We start from the raw sequence: 23,487 nt of genomic DNA on the forward strand, positions 1-23,487 counted from the left end.
GAATAAAAATGTATTAGTAACAATTTAGCAATGGGTATGCACTCATAGATAATAATAATAATAATAATAATAATAATAATAATAATAATAATAATAATAATACAGCACAATGTGACATAGATTTTTAAAACTTCAAGTAAAATAACTACAAAGAACATGCTCAGTCTCTACCCAGGACAATAACCTCCAGAGTCTTTATACATAATATAATTCTGGACAATAACCTCCAGAGTCTTTATACATAATATAAGTCTGGACAATAACCTCCAGAGTCTTTATACATAATATAAGCCTGGACAATAACCTCCAGAGTCTTTATATATAATATAAGTCTGGACAATAACCTCCAGCGTCTTTATACATAATATAAGTCTGGACAATAACCTCCAGCGTCTTTATACATAATTTAAGTCTGGACAATAACCTCCAGCGTCTTTATACATAATATAAGTCTGGACAATAACCTCCAGCGTCTTTATACATAATATAAGTCTGGACAATAACCTCCAGCGTCTTTATACATAATATAAGTCTGGACAATAACCTCCAGCGTCTTTATACATAATATAAGTCTGGACAATAACCTCCAGCGTCTTTATACATAATATAAGTCTGGACAATAACCTCATAGTTGCCTACTCTCCCTGAATGTCCGGGAGACTCCTGAATTTTTGTGAGTTCTCCCGGACTCCCGAGAGAGCAGGCAAAAATCCCGGATCAAGGTGTCCTCGCTGTTGAAGATGGCAGGGGGGCTAAATGCGTCATCGTGGCCCTGCCCCCTGCTTCGATTGGCTAAAATGGCTACATTGCTTGACATGGGGCGGAGCCTAATGGCGCCACACGCGTGGCCACGCCCCTCGACGGACCCCCTCCCGGACAGATGCCTCTAAAAGTAGGTAAGTATGAATAACCTCCAGTGTCTTTATACATAATATAAGTCTGGACAACAGCCTCCAGCGTCTTTATACATAATATAAGTCTGGACAATAACCTCCAGCGTCTTTATACATAATTTAAGTCTGGACAATAACCTCCAGAGTCTTCATACATAATATGAGCATTGACAATAACCTCCAGAGTCTTTATACATAATATAAGTCTGGACAATAAGCTCCAGCATCTTTATACATAATATAAGTCTGGACAATAACCTCTGGAGTCTTTAAACATAATATAAGTCTGGACAATAACCTCCATCGTCTTTATACATAATATAAGCCTGGAGAATAACCTCCAGAGTCTTCATACGTAATATAAGTCTGGACAATAACCTCCAGAGTCTTCATACATAATATGAGCGTTGACAATAACCTCCAGCGTCTTTATACATAATATAAGTCTGGACAATAACCTCCAGCGTCTTTATACATAATATAAGTCTGGACAATAACCTCCAGCATCTGTATACATAATATAAGTCTGGACAATAACCTCCAGCGTCTTTATACATAATATAAGTCTGGACAATAACCTCCAGCGTCTGTATACATAATATAAGTCTGGACAATAACCTCCAGCAAGCATTTACCCATAATGAGTGAGAGGTTAAATCAGAAAACAACACAAGTTTCTTTAAGAAAAACAAAAGTACAAAAACAAGAACAGAGCCAGCAATTTCCAACAAGGACATTGTGGAGACTTATCCATTTTGTGAAACATAGTCTATTTCAAATTAACAATATGCCTCTAAACAAAGCTTATCAGGTGTAAACAGTGATTGGTTTGAAACATTTAATTAGTTGATGGTAAAAGATAATAGAATGATGTGTTTCACATGAATAAAATACGGAAAAAGACTGCCCACAAACAAGGAAGTGACTTGTATACTTTGAAAAGAAAGTTTAATTGAAGTTACACACTGATTCATATTCAGCTATAATTAAAAATGTGTTCTTGAAGAAACTGGGTTAGGGCAAATTTCATTTTTGAGAGATGTTTTTGTGGGAACTTTAACATCTATGGATTGGTTGGCAAAAATCTAACAACCACACACTACAATGTATAAAAACTTGCTTTAGCATTGCAAGCCTATGGGTTGTACATACTTAAAGTATCTTGATAATGGAAAGAATGCATATTGCACTTCGGAAAATATAATATAAGAATTGCTTGACATTTAGCTTCAGAAATTAGATGTGAAATACTCAAAAACTTTCAATGGGCAGCTTATTTCAGTGTCCTGTGTGATGAAACGACAGACATCTTCGTTTTGAAGCAGCTTATTATATACAGTAAATATGTTTGTCAACATAGGATTTAGTGTTTGTTTTATATCAACATGTAATATCATTGATAGCAAAACTGAAACTATAACAAAATTGGTGGACCTAGGATCTGATGGAGCAGCTGTCGAGATTTGTAAGCATAAAAAAGTAACAAAACTACTAAGAGATTAAACAGATGGACTTATGGTCAACTGCCATTGTATAAACAAAAGAGAGGCCACCGAACGAAATCACAGCTGAAGGTTTAAGCAAGTATATGAGAATATACAATTACAGTGCTTCACTTATGCTTTCAGATGTGCTGCCTCCTTTGTCTAAAATTTGGTAAAGGCAAGATGTTAATTTAACAGAAATAGACCCTGCCTTAGAATCTGATGGCTCCACTGCTCGCCTCCAAATAGGTGTAGAAGTTTAGGCCCGCTAGAAGCAGAATAGAAACAGGAAGACACAAATTACTGGAACAGGCCTACTAATTGTCACGACTCCGCCTATTCTTTGCATGTAGCAGCAGTACCTCAAATTCACCAGAGGTGCTGCTGTTCTGTTCCTGAACTTTTCACCATGTCTGTAGGAGTTAATCCCCTTGCCTGATGCCTGATTAGAACTGCACCTGTCCCACAGCTTGAAATACCTGCCTCAAGCTGTGCTCTGTGCAATTCATCTTTAATCCTTGGCTGCTGCTGGTTCCTCCCTGTTCCAGTGTTTGTACTACTGCTGCTGCTGTTGATCTCCTGTTGTAACCCTCTGCCTGATTCCTGGACCCTGCTTGTTTACCTGTTGCCCCGACCACGGCTTGATTACTGGACTATGCTATTTCGCATGTGACCCCGACCTCTGCCCGGCTATTGGATTCTGCCTAACCTGATCTCTGCTTGATCACTGGACTGAGTTTGTCTGCTTCCCTGGACAGCCTCATGCCTCCTGGACTGGGGAAACTCATAATACTTGTCCCTGCTATTTATCTGTATCGGCCATTACTTGGAAACCTGTTGCTCTGTGGACTTTTTCTGCCATTGACCTCACCTGTTCATATCTGTGGATCTGAGTTATACCTGTTTATACTGCAACCTGGAAATCTGCATATCCCACGTACTAAATTCTTGTTTATGTTTTTGCCTGAATAAAGTCATTGGTTTATCATACTTCTGTTGCTGCTTCCTGGATGCACTAGAATCATAACACTAATCCATAGAAATCTGACCAATCCCACTACAATGGTCAAGAGATTTAACCAGCTGTAAGGGCTGATGAATATTAGTTTTAGTGTGTCTATCCCAGGTCCCCTGTACCTGACCTACGTCTCACACCCTCACTGACTGTGGGGGTCCACTCCCAAGGCTGCAGTGACACCCAGCCATTCTTCAGTGAGGTCAGTCTAGCAGTGAATCCGCATGAATGAGCTTTATTCTGATTCACTGCCAGTCTGTCCTTGTTGAGTTCTGGTACTAGTCCTGCTGCCTGGGAAGACAAGTAATAAGCAAGGGAATGTGTTATGGGGTGGGGATAGTAGTGGAGCGGAGAATGTGTCAATACATTATTACAGTAAAACGGAAGCATGTGTAACTACAGACAAGGAAGAATGCATTGCTATGGGTGGGGGTTACTTTTGGGGTGGGACTTGTTTCTATAGGGGAATGTGTTTTGCACAGTACCCAGCAATTCTATATCCAGTACATATAAACCAGCTGTGGTGGAATAACATGTCCCAGCATGCCTTGTTACTCACTGTCATGGCAAGATGGGTCATGTAAAACAAAGGTTATGATGACAGATTTTTTTTTTTAATAGGTTCATATAGACTATATATAGAAATACAGTGTTGGAAACATTCATCCACATTCCACAGTAATATCATTATTCTTTCAACACTTTATTGCTGCCTGTATGTGAAATGTAACGTGTAATGTATGTGAAACACCACTCTCCTTGCACTGGCTGGCCATGCCCGCTCCACAACTGGGCATGCCCCCTTCAGCTTGGCTCCTATTATGTGTCCCCCTACAACAGGTGGGTCCTTCCTGCCCTGGTCTGACACTGCTGCTATCAGCAATAATATCCAGTTAAGTATGCTAAAGACTACTGAAGGGGTTTTCCACCTTTTTCAAGTGATGGCACCCTCAAGTCATATTTTATTCTGTGGCAACCATTAGAACTGCTTTCTAAGTTAACTACTAATGATTTAATAATAAAAACATACATGCACATTAAATATATAATAAAATAAACAAAACATCTTTAGTGAGATATTTGTGCTTAGTGTGATTAGCTGATTATTTTGATATTAGGTGGAATACTGGACAAACATACTTCCGCCACTGATTGTAGTCTTTGCCTCTTGTTTGTGAGCACAGAAAATCCAAATTCACACAGCTAAGATGTGGAAAATTGCAGTGGAATAACATGAAATTTTTTCGCAACTTGATATTTATTCTGTATCCGTGTTAGCAGTCACGGCGGCCACGGGCACCGCCGCAACTCTCACCTAGTTCCTGTAGGCGTCCCGGTCGTCGCTATAGCAACCGGGACGTCACTTCCTGCCTTTACCCGACCAGGGCAACGGTCGGACGCTAATTACAGGGGCACTGTGTCCCGGCAGCTGGGAACAGCCGGGCGCATGCGCAGAAGCGCCCACAAGCCTGTGGGCTGATTAATGTGGCAGGATTGAGCCTGCCCATGTGATTTCAGAGCTAGGCTCTGATTGGCCACTACTGGTATTTAAGGCAGTGAGGTCTGCAGCCTCACTGCCGGTTATAGCGTTCTGTCCTCAGTCCTGCTGCCTGCTTGTGCTATCTGTTTTGGTTCCTGCTACCTTGTACCTTGGATTTGACTACCCGTGTTTTGACCCCTGCTTGTTATTGGACCTGTGACCCTTCTCTTCTGACCTCGACTTTTTGCCTGGACTTCGGATTTTGCTTCTCTGCCTGTGTGTTTGACCCTTCGCTTGTCTTTGGATATTGCATCTGTGCTTGTGACCCTTTGACCTAGGATTCTACTTAACTACAGCCCGCCAATCACTCCACTTCTGGGAACTCCTTTAAGTCAGTATACGTCAATCGACCCTCGGTCGGCCCGCAGCCCAGTCTGTCCCCACCACTAGGGGCTCCAGCGAACACCTGGCCTTCTGAGTAGTTCCCGAGTTTCACTGTACTGGCTTGGGAGTTCCTAACAATCCGTATCCAGATTTCATCGAGGTACTTCCTTATGCTTTCATTAGTCTGCCATCATTACGTATTAATTAATTCCTCTTCTGTGAGATTGAGCTTTGACGGGCTTGAAACTGATGTGATAAATAAACCTGCTAAACATCATCATCAAATATTTATATAGCGCTACTAATTTAACAGCGCTGTATAGAGAACTCACTCACATAAGTCTGCCTCATTGGAGCTTACAGTCTACACTTCCTAACATACACACAGACACTAGGGTCAACTTGATAGCAGCCAATTCACCTACTAGTATGTTTTTGGAATGTGGGAGGAAACCGGAGCACCCGGAGGAAACGCACGCAAACACAGGGAGAACATACAAACTCCACATAGATAAGGCCATGGTCAGGAATTGAACTCATGACCCTAGTGCTGTGAGGGGAGAAGTGCTAACCACTAAGTCACCGTGCTGCCCATGCAAATAGATTTCTCAACCAATCATAGCCTTCAGTACATAAGTTTGGGAAAAAGTATGGATTTTTTTCTGCAAGTACTTAAAGATTCTCAAAACTCAGTTGCATGATCTCTTTATTCTTTGTTGTAGCAACATGTGGGAACATATCCATGTTTCTATCCTTCACAGCCCAAATTTTTTATTTATCAGAGCATTCATTTTGTCAGTGGAAGATAAGATACTTTCATTGTTGCCTTGCATGTTTACCTTGTTTAAATGTTCAAATATATCCACTATGTAGAATAACTTTGCAGACCAAGGGCTAGATTTACTAAGCTGCGGGTTTGAAAAAATGGGGATGTTGCCTATAGCAACCAATCAGATTCTAGCTGTCATTTTGTAGAAGGTACTAAATAAATGAAAGCTAGAATCTGATTGGTTGTTATAGGCAACATCCCCACTTTTTCAAACCCGCAGCTTAGTAAATCTAGCCCCAAGTGTCATCTGCAAGCAACATACAAAATTGTTCTTGCTACTCAAGGATTACAAAAATAACTCATCATTGAGCTCCTACATCGTGACACCAATTCTTCTTGACAAAGTGGCCTTTTTTTTTTTTTTTGTAGGTTACCATTTTTTACAACTTTGTCTAGTACAGCCTTCAAATTATTACCTATTGTTTTTCCAACCAGTACCTCACTATGAAGAAAGCAATGTGTAGTTATTACATCACTGTTTTCTTTCTTTGCTAATGATACATAAAGGTCTCATTCATTTGCTGGGTACTATGGCTTCATTGGCCAATTTATCACCACAAATAACCCATTCTGACATGGGGTGGTGATGACTTCCTGTTGTTGGAACGCATATGCAGAAGTTGACAGCCGAGGGACCGGACACCAGGTAAGTTCACCCGTGTATAAGCCGAGTGCCCTTTTTCAGCATACAAAAGTATGCTGAAAAACTCGGCTTATACACGAGTATATACGGTAACTGTCCAATTAGAGACAATTTTTTTTTCCTTTACTCACACCAGTTTTACTACAAGTGGGAACTGTACTTTCTTTTTCACCCACACCACAATCATCATGTTTTCTCTTTAACACAAACTTGTTCATAATAAGTTTAAACTCAAATGTATTCTGCTGCTGCTGTTACTTTTGTGGTCTGCAAAAAAGGTTCCTCTGCACAATTCCTGTGAAGGGGGAAGATGAAGCTCTAGCAGTGGGAGCCTGTGATTGAAAGTTAGGAGTGATGTGTCCGTGTGTCCTCTTGTCTTTTGTCTAACTGACACCATGGTCAGTCTGTGAAATTGTCTCCGTGGCACCCTGGTTGAAGAACACTAACTACAGAATACGACGGATGGAAATCGGCCAAAACCATGTGAAGGGTGGGAAAGCTGCACTGTGATAAACAACCCCTCTCATAATATGTTCTGCTGTTGTGTAGATCTCTCCAAATCAATATTATGGGTAGAAAAAGTAAATAAAAACTATTTTACATTTCTAAAAAGGCCGTCATACTCCCTTTCTACTTGCTCTAATTATTATCCTCAGTCAATATCTAAAAGTGAAAGTCCCATTATAGCCCATCGGACCTATAGCTTATAATTGGGAAATTAAGCAGGCATTGTTACATTGTAATAACATTGTGCTTCTATGATTACCCTTGCTGAGGATGGTCTAAGCCCATCAACATAAGGAGATTGAGTTTTATAAAAAAAAAAATACACTGTGTCTTTCACAATAGCCACACAATGGTTTTGTCTATATATAGGGACCGAACAATGCATAACCCACAAATTTGGTATGCAAAGTAAAGTTACAGTATCTTAAGTGTACAGAAAGATGACTACTGAAATATCTTTGGACACCAAGTTGAGATAGCTGCTTCCACAATGTAGTAAATCATAAGTATAACATGCTTAGAACTAAAACATTTAAATTGAGGTACAGAGAAAATAGCCTATTTGTATTTATTGTACATTGTTCATTAGCAGTGCAATATTCCCCGTACATATTATGTTCATGTTTTTATTTACACAATATTTTGTACAAACTACAACACTTTTATAAAAAGATTACATAATATTTTCAAAAAGTACAGCAAAAATAAATGCAAAAATTTAACTTATAATACTAGCACAAATACACATTTTGAAACTTATGTTGCACAGACCTGGAAAATGAAGGCTTCTGTGTTGAAAATAAATTCAAAATAATGAAATGTTTTTCAGCGTGATTTGCCAATGTGTAACAGATATGGTGCTAGATTTACTAAGCTGCTGGATTTGAAAAAGTGGGGATGTTGCCTATAGCAACCAATCAGATTCTAGCTGTCATTTTGTAGAAGGTACTAAATAAATGAAAGCTAGAATCTGATTGGTTGCTATAGGCAACATCCCCACTTTTTCAAACCCGCAGCTTAGTAAATCTTGCCCATAGTTTGTGTCTTTCAGTCCGTCTGTCCATATGTAACATGTATCACCCATCCTGGCTAAGTCGGTGAAGAAAGTTCAAGGCCGGTCCCGGCCACATAATACTACCTAGATTTTGATGGAATGGGACAGTCCTCTCATGTGATGTCATGCCGTGCATGGATATGTGGTGAGCACTTCTGATCACAATATGTGCGTTCTAAGGACCACATTGTAAAGCTGAGAAGACACGTTTCTAACTGTGTTACAAGACTTCTATCCTTCCGACTACCATGGTGAAAGTTTATAAAAACGTACTTGTTTTGCCATTTTAAAGCAGACCTGTCACCAGAGAGGAATTTATTTTCTATATTTAAAGTATATGCCAATGAGTCAAAGGAGCAAAGCCGTGTCTCTGTAGTTCCAGCCTCCTTCCTTTATGCCAGCGCCCCAATGCATCTTACAGTTCAGTTGGCCCGTCTCTCTCTCTGAGAGAGAGAGAGAGAGAGAGACGGGCCACCAGGTAAACTATTCACTATACTGCAACAATTGTGATCCCTAACCTGGTTGAACGGGTAGTTTATTTGCATAGTACTTCGTAGAGTCAATACTTAATCATAAATAACTAAAACCTAGTGACAGCTTAACATTAATGGTCAACAATGGATGCAATTTTCACTAGAAATTGCTCAATTTGTGCTCCTGTCTGCTCCCTACTTTTAACAAGGGAAAGGGGAAGAATATATTGTTCTGAAATCTATTGCACCTATAAGGGAGTTAATTGTCAACAGTACAAATGCCGAGGTGCGCACAACTATTCAGTAATGTAAGTGCTATACAGAGTAAGAAGATTTAGTATAACAAAATAGATATCACAAAATTTGCAATAAATTATTCATTAGGTTTTAGAATACAAACATTGGTCAATATATACAATAGTATATGATATATTTATTATGTAGCTGGCACCAATATATAAGCTAATTATAATATTTCATGCAAAATTAGATGCAATTTCTCTAACTCTTTTGGCTGAATCTTGACAAATTTCTTCTTGATATATTGGATCTCCACTTTCCCAGAAGATTTGGCTAAAGCCAACCCCATTAGATTATTGTTCTTTTCTGGCTCACCAAAAACAGACATACTCAGCACTCTGCATAAATTAAAAAGGATAAAGGAGTTTACATTAGATTATAAAACAACAATATACCGTCATGCAAAACAGAAAGTACCCTTCAAATCTGTATATTTACATATCATGACATAATTAACAATCACCTAGTCTGCACCAAGTCCTAAGGGTGCATTATATGCGTGTTCCTTGCTGCGTGGACGGGTACACAACTAGTTCCAGTACTTGGAGCTGAGCTCTGAGCTGGCATATATCGTGTCTCGCCCTATACTTTTACTGGGATGCTTATTGTGTCTTCCTATTGCACTCTGACGGAGAGAAGTGCATTCTAGGCACACCTTGCCCAATGCAAAACAAAGCTTAAACACACAGAAGCGCTGCATGTAATAAAGTTAACCCAATATACCCTCACTCTTATGATTAATTTAAGCCATAAATGAAACTAAAACAAAGTATCATTTTAGAGAAAATCCTGAATCTTTTTATTTAATAAAAAAAGGTGTCTAATGTGGTAGGAGGTTGGACTGTTGATGTGACATTTGCACTTTTACACAGTGCGTCTCTTCATCCTCTCTGGACACCTAAATGTATTTCTTGTTTGTTGTGGTGTCTTCCAAGAGAGTAAAGTAGGAGTGTACCTTTATATGTGCAGGGCAGATCATCTTGGCGTGGGTGCAAAACAAGAGTTTTGTGCTGCCTAATTAGTGCATTTGCTAAATGAGGTTCTAGCTTGTCACACAGGAATAAGTGTAAATAGAAGTCAAAGCATTTGCATTATGTTCCCAGCAGGCTGGACAATATTGTGCACTTAGAAAAGAACTCATACAGGCTGATTACTTTCTCTAAAGTAGCCTATGGGGGTAGCAATAGGACCTATATTTCTGGCTTTACCCCTTCAGTGTTACCAGTAGGTTCCCGCTCATCTGTACGGACATGAGGGCAGGAAGAGATTATACACCCCTAAAAATTAAGAGAAGGAAATGTTTACTTACTGGTCAGGCATAATGGACTCTCTGGCTACTGGCTGTAAATCATTCTGTAACAAATCCCATATATAGATAGATGACGCTGTATCCAAAACAAAGAACACAGTCGGTCTTGTTAAGGACCATTGCAATGCAATAATGGACTGGCCATTGGTGCTATCATTCCACTGCATTGCTGGGTACTCCGCACTTATGATGTGTAATCGTAAACAGCCATCCGAGCTTCCTGCCTTAAAACAGAGTGCAAAAAAAATAAATTACTGTCAATAATTCTGCAAAGGTTAGTAATAGTAAATAACATAAACATATATAGCATACTATCTATGGATTACAACACTCATTATATAATCCATTGTTTGCATTTATTGTATACCAAGAATGTATTTTAATATGTGCAGGTGTAAAGGAACCTATGACAACCACTGTAAACTGAATCTGTATATAGACAAACCACCAGTTCTACCTGTGCTTGTTGTTTACATCATTCTGTACATCTTCCTTAACTCTTTCAGCACCAAAGATTTCAATTATTGCGCTAATTCAAGAGGCTAGATCTGATTCACAAATTAGTGTTGCATTGGTTTTTCTAGGGATAGCATTGTTATTTTTCTCCACCAAAGTGATTTTGTATTGTTTTTAGGACTAACAGAATACAAAAGCTCAGTAAACCTGATTAAAATAAGTTACCAAAAATGCAGGTTCTCCAAAAGGTGAGAAATCAATGGCAGTGACCTGTGATGGTCTCAGCTTGCTGTGCAGAGATGTATACTGCATGGGTGGCTCTATCAATCCGTATCGTGTTCCATGACTTACTATTCCCTAATGAAAAATGTATTTCTGTTATTAAAAAGAAAAAGACAAAATACTGATGTAACAAAGATCAGGTTATAAATCGGTATGATTTTAGTATGAAGCAGAAAATCAGGCTTTAATATATTAGTATTACACAGCCCCAAATATATTGATAGATATATAATCTAGCACTGTGAATGTCACCAAGGGAACCAGAATGCAAATACAACTGGCATTTATCTGTATATGTGAATCCCTATTTCCCTTCAGGTTATAATATAATATGATACTGCAGCAAAGAACATATGTATTTCTAAATGTACTTTTAACTTACAATATCCGTTCCAATGACGAAATGATTTGAGTCCCGCGGGAGAAATTTAATATTGAAGGTTTGAGGTATTCCCAGAGTTAGAACATCTTTGTGATAAAACCTACAAAACAAATTAATCAACATGGTCAAAAACAAACTCAGCTGAGTCTCAGACAAGACTAATACTTATACAAAGATAATATGAGGAAATTAGTACAAATGTAGGCAATGCCTGAAGTCACAAGGTTTAATAGCAAGTAATGCCACAGTTTACTATTATATGAAAGGTTGTGTATTACGGGAATAAATGATCTGCCTGAAATAACACGTGTTTATCTTTATTTAAATATGCCCATGATGTTATCTTTCACCCCTCTGCAACAAGTTGATATGATAGTAGGGAGACGCTTCTCTATCTTATATCATTTTGAGCCAGCAAATACTTCCTATGCAGACATATATATATGTGCATTGGTGGATTCACACACAGAGACAGGCCAGTCACAGCTGTTTAACTTACTGAGATTTCAACGTTTGAAGATCCTATTATAACACTATACTACAAATGTACAAGGGTGCTTCAGCAGCTATTCTGGGATATGCTTCATATGTCATCATTTCCAATTTTGGAGTTTAATGTCCTTTACGACCCCATGAAATGTAGCGCTGTGTGAAACGAGTGGTGTTGTCCATCAAAACTAATCATGTTTGCTTTCATTTTACAACTGAGATATAATTGATTGCTAGGACAACACCACCCTTTTTTGCACCAGTTTAACACAGCTGCAATCATTTAGCAAGGACACAGTCACACATTCAGACCTGTATTGAGAAACCTTTAGAGGCTCTTAACCAAAACCTGTGTTGTTTTATGTAGTGTGTGGTTACTTGGTTGTCTCCAGCAGCTATTTACTTCTAGGATTATCCTATCAATGCAGAAGACACTGGGGTTGCTATGTGTGAGCTTATGGTTAGCACTAATATAAAAATATACTGCAGGGATTCCTGCTCTTTCTACATCCCAGCATTTATCTGCGGTAATGGCACAATGCTGCAACACAGCCACTCTCTGCCCAGCAACTTGCCCGATATCAATCTGAAACTAGGATGTCTCAAAATGGAAAGAGGACAATCTGAAGGATGGTTTCCAATTATTGTTAGGTTGCTATGCATGCCCTCAAGCCTAGCAACACCACTGTCTCTTTACTATGATGGGTAACTGACAGAAGTAAGTGGCTGATACACTGTTAAGAACAGATAGACGGGAGGCTAGCTTCATTCTATCTCTAAGTTTTTTTGTAGAAACTGGCTCACATGGTTTGGAAATAAAACTAAAAAACAATTTGGGTGGAAACTCTGACTTCCACGATGCTTATAATAAAACTGGGTCTATAGTAATGACAATTAGTTTGACTTTAATTTTTATCTCTGGTCTATGCTCAGCCACAGCACATTAACCTTCATAACTCTTAACTACAACCCATCATTTATTATTTTTCTTTATTATTAAGCTCATATTGTCTATTTTGTTCACCAAGTAGTGGGAAGTACATTCATCAATATGTTTAGTATTTTGAAAAATCCGAGACCCTTCAATCTTTGTTGGCAGCAAAGTATACTTACTTGTCACTAAGATTTATAGATGAACTATGTACCAACTTCACTTTTCCTCCTGGGATTAAACCTAGAAATGGGTAAATATTACAAAATTAATCTGGTTATTATACATTTTTACCTAGAGAAAGTTTGTTAGACCATAAGAAATCTCACTGTATTGTTCAACTGAAATCTAAACCTCATATTACATATTTGTTAAAGAAACAGAATATAATTACAAATACGTATAAGAGTTTATTTGTATGTTGGGGTTAAGTGTGTTTTGCCTATTTTGCTTATACATGGTTAATACATGTAATCTGTATTAGGAGCACATGTGTTCTAAACAAAGTCACAAAACACAAGGTACGCAAGTAAATAGACCACGTGAGGCGCAAACCATAGGAATCAGTGCTGAGTCACCTGTGCTCCCAATACATATTACTGGTGATCATAAGGTCTCTACTATTTTCATAACAACAATTTTTTTTATTAGAAAAAAATAAGTGAATGTTATATTTATATTGTTTGTTTTCATTTCTTCTCAGGAGAGATAGAATTTCCATTTTGCAGCATATGGAATTAAACATATTTTTATTTTACAGATATAAGATACAAAATAACAGACAAAATCCACAAAATAATACATACGGTTTCCTTAATTCTTCCCATAGTTACTGGTAGACAATCAGTGCAACCCCAAATAATTACCACAACATTTTAAAGCATTTTCCTCCCTAGTATAGGGATACAGAGTGCATTTAAAGCAATTATTAGGCCACGAGCCATGGTATGTATAGTAAGATTTACAGATAAAAGCAGTTTTGAACTGCAGCGTGAAATATAAACAGATAGCACAACAATATTGATTTAAAAAACTTACCCAAGTCACTTTGGGAGCCAGCTAGATCAACCTTTCTCAGTTCCACCACTACCTGGAATTACAGTAGTCAGTTTAAGATCTATAAAAATGAACTCTAATCGATTTGAACATTACATCTTCTCATCTTAAGTCAAGAAATGATCCATTATCTGTGGTAAATGGCTCATTATCTGTGGTAACAAACCCTAGGCAGCATGGTAGTTGTTGTACTAGAAGACAAGCATAAGAGGCTATGACCCTTTTTTTTTTTTAAGCGGATAATGGTGGGAATAGGTAGAAAACAATGGTTTAATGATATGGCAGGTGAATTTCTCCAGCAATGAAGAGGCACCCCTATTCATTAAAAAGCACAGGTCCTATTTTTCTTTCAATTCCAGAATTGCTATATTGATGTAGGTTACCTAAATAGGAAATTTCAGTGTAAAAAAAACTCAGCATATTAGCTAACATTAGTATATGCCAAAATCTGTGTACTACTGTGCTACAGAATTAGCCAATCAGGTAATCGGAATGTTCACGGCAGCAGAGTAAGTGACATTTACACTTGTGTGATTAGGTTAGTAAGGACAGGGCTGCAGGTGACCAAGACGCTGTCCTGAATGGGTTAATGGAAGCAGGCAGGAAGCCACAGAGTGTTAGATAGTGGAAGGAGCTGGGCCCTAAATATGTTGTGGGGTCCCTGTTAAACAGATGCAGAAACATTGTGGCTTCAAATGCACATGTTTTAGTTTCATATATTGAAATGTTCTCCAAGTTCTCGGTCTCCTAGGGATGGAACTCAAAAGTGATGGTCTGTATTCCCTTGGCCAAAGAATTTACAGTATAACCCTTCATACTTTTTAACAGAGCTGCAGTGGAAAAGCGTGATAAGACTTTACGTTTTCTATATGTAAAGTTAATGTTTTGGTCTTTCAAACATACCCAAAAGATAAGATGGCCGCTTTCATCCAGTGATGCTACTTGAAATGACAAACCTGACAGCTCTGCAAAAAATATACAGCAGGCTAAATACAAAATGTACACTGAAAAGGAAAAGTTTACATGTAAAAAGAAGAATGAGGACAAACACCATAAAGATGGAATAGTATAAAGAATACAATTATATTTATGTCTTAACCGTCCCTTAAGAGCCAGGTCTTGTTTTTATCCAACGAGTAGATTAGGTAAAATGGTGCAATCTTCATCAGACCTCGATGTGTTACATTAACAAGGGCAGTGTCAGACACACATTGATTAAGGAACCCCAGATGTACCGCTCTGACCGCAGAACTGCTATGGTGTGAGAAGGGAACGGCGTTGGAATGGAAGGCCAATTGTGTGTAAAAACAAAACCATTCATTTCAGCAAGAAATGTTAAAGGTGAAGACTCAATATGGCATCCACCCACTTCTACACAGGTGGCATTATTTAACAAACCCTTCCCAGTAATTCATAAGCTAATTTTTACACACATGCTAAACAACAACAACAACTAACTAAAACTGAACAAGGTATAAAATAACAAAGACTCTGGGAATGCGGCCGAACACGTAACTCCAGTGACAATAAAGTGTTACTAGGCTTGAAACATGACTATGGCACAATCCTGTACACTTATGGCTGAAGATGGAGTTCAGCTGCAGTGACGGAGATTGTGTATCTCTTCTGAAAATCATGGAGTTCTAAAGTGCTTGTCTGACATTGACGCTAGTGACTATAGCAGACAGAGCCCTTATGCATAACTAAGTAAGTTTTATGGGCTAAGAATAAACTCAATTTACCTGTATATGAGGCTACTGTTAAAGAATAAAGTGCTACGAATAACAGAGAATGTACATTTTCCAGCATGGACACTGCAGATTAATCGCTTTCAAGAAAAGCTGAGTATACTGTAGTATAAAATATTTAGATTCACAATACATATCTACATACACAGGATTAAAAAACATAAAAACCTTAACAAAAAAAAACAATTCTTCTAGTGTTCAGACAAATTAGCCACTCAAAACAAGGATATAGATGTCACCCAAACTGCAGCAAACATTGTGGTGTGAAGCAAGGTGCTATCAATCTGTGTCTTGTGACTATGACAAATGAATCTCACAAAGCCTAGAAAGAAGAAAACTCACCAACACTGAAATCATCAATAAGAGAATCATACTGCCTGTACCCTAATGATGAAAATCATCCATTTACAACCTAGTAACACAATCAGAAGGACATATCTTTCCAATGAGGAGGTACATAGATATGGCTGGTGCTGTACCTATACAATCAAACATTTCTATGCATACTGCAGCCACACTAGCACAGATCCAGGTCCTTATGTGAAAAACAGCATTTGCCAACATGAACAAAAAACGTACAGAACTCAAAGTACCCGAAGTTACTTGTATGTGCTTGCCCCAGTCCCCAGCCTCCCAAATAAATATATAAATGGTATGTTTTGTTTGAGACAGAGAGCAGAGTAAGTCTCATGGTTTACAGCCCATTCATGGAAAGACAGAATCCATTTAATCCCAGATAACATTTTTTCATCATTTCAAAGCTTTAGAAGATGCATATACCTTCATTAGAAGCCAGAGACGATATCCCATGATCCTTTGCCTCTGTACTTGGGACAGGTTCTATGGCCTTTACCGGGAGTGCGTGACTCACTTGAGTGAAAACGCCATCTGCAAATAACACACATTTCTATATGGATCATGCTACATTGTTGCACTAAAAGAACAAATTAATAACATGTCATTTTTAATAAAAACCATTATGGAAAAATTTGCATGGTTATAATCAAAGGACACTTTGTGCATCAAAAGCAATTTGGTAAGAGTGGAACAGTATGATCTAGTATCTTCGGTAAAGATAAAGGAGTTATAGAGGCAGCCTCTTCCCTATTTCTAGAGTAGACAGGGCTTATGGGAAAGCCCACATACTTAACAGCAGTGGGAGAAACCAACCTTTCCCAAAAAGGAGGGAGTTTCCTGTCACTTGTAAAATTGGCACAGTAGCAAGACTAACTCAAGTTACAGCAGGATTTTAAAGGCAACCGGGAGTATGCAAATACCAGGGTCTGCACTGTTAATATTAAATCACAAAAATGACAGGTAACTTGATCAATATGATCACTAAACATAGTGCACTCAGTTTATGTAAAGTGAGACTATGTATATTCAAATCCTTATCTTTGATGTTTACAAATTGAATATTATAAGATAAAACCTGGTGAAAAGCTGAACTAGAAAGTACTAACCTGTAGAAAATGTAGCAGATCTAAATGTCCAGTTAGCATCTTCTATCTTCATAGTCTGATGCATAGTGTAGTCCTCTCGTAGATCCCAAACTACAACAGAACCATCCACAGTACCAGCAAACACCAGGGAAGCTTTACCAGGGCTGAAGCAGCAGCATTTCACCTACATAATACCAATTCATGAATCTGTAATCAGTAATAATACAAGGGCAAAACAAACTGTGTATCAAGGGGTAGAAATCAATTTAAGGTATGCCATGACAATGAGCAAATAAAGCTTTATACACGTTCAAGGTACTGATTATTCCCCTTAAAAAAGTTACTACAATAAATACACAGCATAAGTATATAAACAAATTAAATTAAGAAGGTGCTCTCCACAGGCAATAGCTTACAGATATAGGGATAAAAAGCTTAAAATCATTTAAACATAAAAGCAGACTAGCCATTAATATCAAACTAAACAGGGCTGCAGGACAATTTAGTGTCTCAATGAGAGAGGCCATTATAATAAACCTAGTTATAGTAAGAAAGTATATAAGTACAAACCTAATGATTAAACTACAATTTGTAAAGTGCACAGTGCCATAAAATAATCTACATAAAGTATATATATATATATATATATATATATATATATATATTTTATTTCTTTTTTTTCTTTAGAGCCCCTACAGACCAGATATGCAGCTGAAACTCTCACAAAAAAAAAAAAAAAAAAGAAAAGAAAAGGTATAGTACAAAAACAGAGAAAGAGAGATGACTAAACTTTCTTCATACCTCAGACTGACAGATGAGAATTTTCTGAGGAGTAGACGGCTGCCATATATTCCATACACAGATAATAAACGTCTCACTCAGAGCCGCAGAGTCAGAGTGGATACACAGGCCATGCACAGTAAGCAACAGGTGTCTTTGTGCTTCAGAGAACTGCAGCTGGTAAACTTCCCGACCTACGAAGGTATCCAAAATTACATGTACAAAACAAGAACTAGCATGTTCCCCTGTGAATACCACCTGTCCTGATGATTTTCTGCTATCTCATATTGGGACTTTTATAGATATTCTCCACACTGCTTATGCCTTAAATAACATTATCTTAAATGCAACCCCCTACTGGTCCTTTAGTCCATGGCTGTAATGGTCTTGTCTCTGTGAACCGCTTCTGCTTGTAGCACCTCCTTCCATAGATGGAGCTGTCTGTAGGACCTATTAACTATAGCATAATGCCGCTTTCAACGCACTTGAAATGAAAGCTCTAACAGATCCTGATTAGATCAGTAAAATGATGTGTGCAATGAGCCAGAGTGTGGAGATCCTATAGACAATGCTGTCTGTGGGAGGAGATAATTTTCCAGAGGAACAAGCAATTCACAGACACTGGGGACCTAATTTATAAAGGAACACAAGAAAAGGATCTCAAGAAACATTTCCAGTTGAATACGGGTATAACTACGCTCTGCTTATACCTTGCAGTATGCAGACAGACACAACACACTGCAGGATACGCACAATGCATATATCTATATATAATGTCTCATGAGAATGCACAGAAAAAAAAAATACTGTTAATAATATAAGGCCTGATTCATTAAGGAAAGTTAAGTAAAAAAAATTGAGCAAGCAGTCTCCTGGACAAAACCATGTTACAATGCAAGGGGTGCAAATTAGTATTTTATTTTGCACAAAAGTTAAATACGGTCAGTTTTTTCATGTAGCACACAAATACTTGATAGCTTTTTACAGTTGCTCTTGATGGCAAACACATGATATGTTATGCATACACGACCGCCATCACTATCAGTTGGCACTTACACCTGCCCTATAACTGGTGCAAGTGATACAGCTGGAAACGACGTACCCGAGAGATGCACAGAGATTGAATCAGGCGGCTGTGCGTGCACTCAACCTTGGCGCGTCCTTACTGTACATTGACTACGTGCATATGCCCCATCCCTCCACCCACTGCACCCTTGAAATCGTAGGCTGACGTAGGTGTCATTTGCGTTCGTACATGAATTGCGTTCACTGTGTATAAACCATTTCTGAGCATGTGCTGAGCAATTTTACACAAAATACGGCACGTATAGGTATTTACGTTCTTTAATGAATCAGGCCCTGGGTCAATACAAACTATTAAACAAGATGACCGTATTTAAAAAAAAAATGCTTGAAATCCATAATATTCTTTAAAAAGTTATTTAAGTCTTTAAGGGGGGTATTCAATTCACAGCGGGATCTACGGAAAACGAGCGCTCGAAAAATATTACCGTTAATACGGTAATTACTCGCTGAATTTCAGCTCGCAGCGAGCTGAGCTGCGAGCTGAAATCCAGCAAGTAAATTACCGTATTAACGGTTTTTACGCGCATATAACTGTATTAACGGTAATATTTTTCGAGCGCTCGTTTTCTGGAGATCCCGCTGTGAATTGAATACCCCCCTAAATGTTTTTCACCTTCGATGACAAATACATTTACTTATTGTATTTTCTTTCTAAATCCTGTGGATTTTTTTCAGCATGCTTATCGGGTAGTTTGATTGATTTACTAGGAAGCTATCTGGACACCACTTCATCCTATGTAGAGACACAGTAAAGCTGAGATGCATACAAGGACAATGGAAATAGAGGACTGCCTGGTTATACAAATAATGGCTGAAAATCACAGAAGGAAGTCTAATTGATAAAACAAAGTATATACTGAAAGTTCCAGGAGGTCATGTAAAAGTCATCTGAAAACCCTTTAATCTATTTTTACTCAACAATCTGCAAATCTTAAAAGTAGATTTATTAAAAGAGGTTGTTCATAGCAACCAATCAGTTTCTAGCTATCAGTTAGCTAGTACAGTGGTAGGCAACCTGATATACCTACATGGTGCACACCTCTAAGCTTCAAAAGGGTCGCACATTGCCCACAATACATTTAATCAAAGAAAGAGCCACCTATCTGTAATAACATATCAGCAGGCATATTAAACAAGTGTTACAAGCTATAACAAACATCTGATAATAAATCAGGAAGGAGGTGGTGGCAGCAGGTGAAGGCTCGGAGGCCCACATGTGGCCCATCACTGATCTAGTACACTCTAAAACAGTGATGGCTGTTACAAGCCCCAGCATGCTTTGCCAGCTATCAGCTAGTTATCCATCACTGCTCTAAAAGATAATTGCTATAATCTGATTGTATGGGCAACATCTCCACCTTTCCTTAATAAATCTACCCCTGAGTGTTGCTACAGTTATCCACAAAGATATGTAGCCTGTGAGTTGCAATCCTCCACAAACAACAACATACTAAAAGTAAACAGCAAACACTTATTACAACACAGTTATGTAATTACTTTAACGCAATAAACATTGTGTTATAAAGAATATTATAGCTTGACAAAAAATAGTTTTCTAAGATCATTCTGAGTACATACAATATTATTTATAGCATTGGTTTCTAAATAAAAACCTTTATATATACATATTCTTAAATAGGAAAGATACTCAATGATATTTAATACCTTTATCTTGTAATTTCAGTTTTAAAAAAAGGATCAAACAGGGTTTGAGGTTACCATACGTTAAAAATGGACAGACTAGATGGGCCAAGCAGTTCTTATCTGCCGTCAAATTCTATGTTGCTAAATTATTTCCATCTCACCTGTTCCTCTCATTCTAATACTTATGCAGACACAATGAAAAGTTTTAAGCGCCAATGTTATGTTTTACCTTGTAGAAATGGCAGGTTGGTATTTAAAGAGAAGCAGCCATCACTGATGGACATACAAGGTTCTTCAGGCTGAACTTTACAATTAAACAGGTTTTCGGCACGATTCTCTTCAAGCAGGACAGTGATGACCTTTAAACACAGCAACAAAGGCTTCACATAGTGTAAAACTGTGTATTAGGCGCCTATGATTACTTTATATTTCCATAAGCCGTACAATGGCATACTCAGACTATATATCTCTGCAAGTTAATATAAAACAAATAATTAAAAAGGTATAAAGTATAATATATTACAGAAAAATTAATGTAGTATGCGGTTTACTTTACATATTAATATCATTTCAGAACATCAGCAGATTTACCTGGCTAGCAGAGTGAAGGAAAGTCGCTAATCGCTGGGAGTCAACCTTAGTTACAAGTCCCATATCCTCCGCTGCATTATTTTTGTGGCCTGTGATGTCAAAAGAAGACATACATGATATGTGAGATATCACAATACAATGACAAAAGGAGATCTTGGTCTATGATTAGCGTAACAGAGCCTGTTTTTACAATGAAATGAATATAAATTTTCTGAGCCACCCATTTTCTTCTCAATACCTCACCCTAATTCCAAAGGGTGACAATGTTGATCGCCGACATTAAAAAGGCAAAGGTCCTTCAACCCGTCAGCACAATGGAAGTGTCGGCATTTAGCTTGCCGACATATCCAATGTCAGAATAAGGACTGCCACAGAACAAAATAGATACTGTAGATTTAGTATTAAAATAAAACCGTCACCTATACCGCACCTCAAACAGAACATGTAACCAGTGGTCGAAGTGGAGATTTAGAAGTGATGGTATGGAAAATGTAAGTGAATTGAATTTGATCATTTTACAATAAAAGCAGCAGGAGCCACTTTCAGCACTGCATAGAACTAAACGTGTGTTATAGTCACTGTTACTGCTGTATAGTTTCTTACTTTCTGCCAGCTAAGGTAGGCAGGTCAAACATTCATGAAGGAGAGTGGGAAGTAGATTGAGAGCTTTCATTAACTACTCAGATGATCGCACATAAGTCGCATGAGTCTAAGGCACCAGCTAATTTAAACAACACATAAGGCATTATAGCAGGGGAGTACAAGGCAGATAAATGGGCATACTTTTATTTCAAGACTGGAGTACGTGATAATAATTGTACGTTGTTATTAGACCTTTAACTAAGCCTGTATTATTACAGGCTTAGATACATTGCAGCTAAAGCAGAACTCAGAAGAGATGTTAACATTTGGTAAAATGTCAGTTTAAAGTGACCGTTCTGTACCTAACAGTAGGTTAGGCTTTTAGACAATATGAACTGGTATCAAGAGGTTTATTTCACATGTTGGTACTGCCAAAGATATGCCCAATATAATGAACAGCTTTCAACACAGTAGATAACGGGGACATTGATACAAAGAGCATGTGAGTGTGTTAAGCAATGGCCCACCTACATATGAATATATAGGGGTGTAAACCTGTCAAGAACTTAGACGAAAAGAACCAACAGAGCAATCACACAGCTTGGTTCTGTCTAAGCAAAGAAAGTAAGTGCTTTAGGGATGCTTGCAGCATTTATATTCATATTATCCACATAAATCACCTCCACACACAGCAGAACCCTCTCCCGGATGTTGAGTCCATTTTTCTTCAATATCTATTTCTTCAGTTTGAATTTCTCTGTCTACAGCATCATCATTGCACTGAACATAAGCCTGAAATGATGAAAGCATATACAGACGGATATTTAATGCATGTTATACAAGAGCGATCCTTAGCGCAGCACTTCACTGTCACGCTAAAATGAAATGTGGTTTAAAGTATTAAAAATAAGATTTTTACTCACCGTAAAATCCATTTCTCTGACTCCATTGGGGGACACTGCGAGACATTGGGGTATAGTAGTGGGCCCAGGAGTCTTGTCACTTTAACTGCTAAGTCTTTAGACTCCTCCCCTGCTATGCCCCTCCTCAGTTTTGAATAACCAAGAGTGAACGTAAAGGACGTAATATAACCTGGACAGGTCTTAAATTATAAAGAACCATAACCAAAGTTTTCACACACAGAACTATATACAGAGCAAGGGAGGGTGCGCAGTGTCCCCCAATGGAGTCAGAGAAATGGATTTTACGGTGAGTAAAAATCTTATTTTCTCTTTCCTGCCATTGGGGGACACTGCGAGACATTTGGGATATACCAAAGCTTCCCCAAGGGTGGGAATGCTCTGGACCAGCTGCACGCATAATCCTGCGACCAAAGCTTGCATCAGCCGATGCAAAGCCTTGAAATCTATAAAATTTAGTAAATGTGTGGACGGAAGACCAAGTCGCCGCTCTACACAACTGTTCCGCCGACGCCCCGTGTCTAGCCGCCCAGGAGGCACCCACTGCCCTAGTAGAATGTGCCCTTAAGTTCTGCGGAACGGCTAGAGAAGCTGAAATGTAAGCCTCACGAATCGTGGACGTGATCCACTGGGCAATTGACTGCTTTGAAGCAGGCCAGCCTCTTTTATTGGCGTCATATAAAATAAAAAGATCTCTGGTCTTTCTCACCTGAGATGTACAGTCTAC

General features: G+C 38.3%; 1 protein-coding gene across 1 annotated transcript in view; it reads right to left on the reverse strand.

Annotated features, from left to right (window-relative positions):
- Positions 1-7,766: 7,766 nt before the first annotated feature.
- Positions 7,767-23,487, reverse strand: part of DYNC2I1 (dynein 2 intermediate chain 1) — a 53,941-nt gene continuing 38,220 nt past the window's right edge. Inside the window, exons 11-23 of the mRNA XM_075212108.1 lie at positions 22,521-22,632; positions 21,259-21,347; positions 20,897-21,026; positions 17,959-18,131; positions 17,179-17,341; positions 16,496-16,603; positions 14,871-14,932; positions 13,950-14,001; positions 13,094-13,154; positions 11,492-11,591; positions 11,053-11,184; positions 10,372-10,595; positions 7,767-9,400 (exon numbers count right to left, since the gene is read on the reverse strand). Of these exons, the coding sequence (XP_075068209.1) occupies positions 9,229-9,400; positions 10,372-10,595; positions 11,053-11,184; positions 11,492-11,591; positions 13,094-13,154; positions 13,950-14,001; positions 14,871-14,932; positions 16,496-16,603; positions 17,179-17,341; positions 17,959-18,131; positions 20,897-21,026; positions 21,259-21,347; positions 22,521-22,632 (1,578 nt within the window). The 3' untranslated portion in view covers positions 7,767-9,228. The remainder of the gene's footprint in view (positions 9,401-10,371; positions 10,596-11,052; positions 11,185-11,491; positions 11,592-13,093; positions 13,155-13,949; positions 14,002-14,870; positions 14,933-16,495; positions 16,604-17,178; positions 17,342-17,958; positions 18,132-20,896; positions 21,027-21,258; positions 21,348-22,520; positions 22,633-23,487) is intronic.

Source organism: Mixophyes fleayi, chromosome 5, assembly GCF_038048845.1.
Source record: "Mixophyes fleayi isolate aMixFle1 chromosome 5, aMixFle1.hap1, whole genome shotgun sequence".
NCBI lineage: Eukaryota > Metazoa > Chordata > Amphibia > Anura > Limnodynastidae > Mixophyes > Mixophyes fleayi.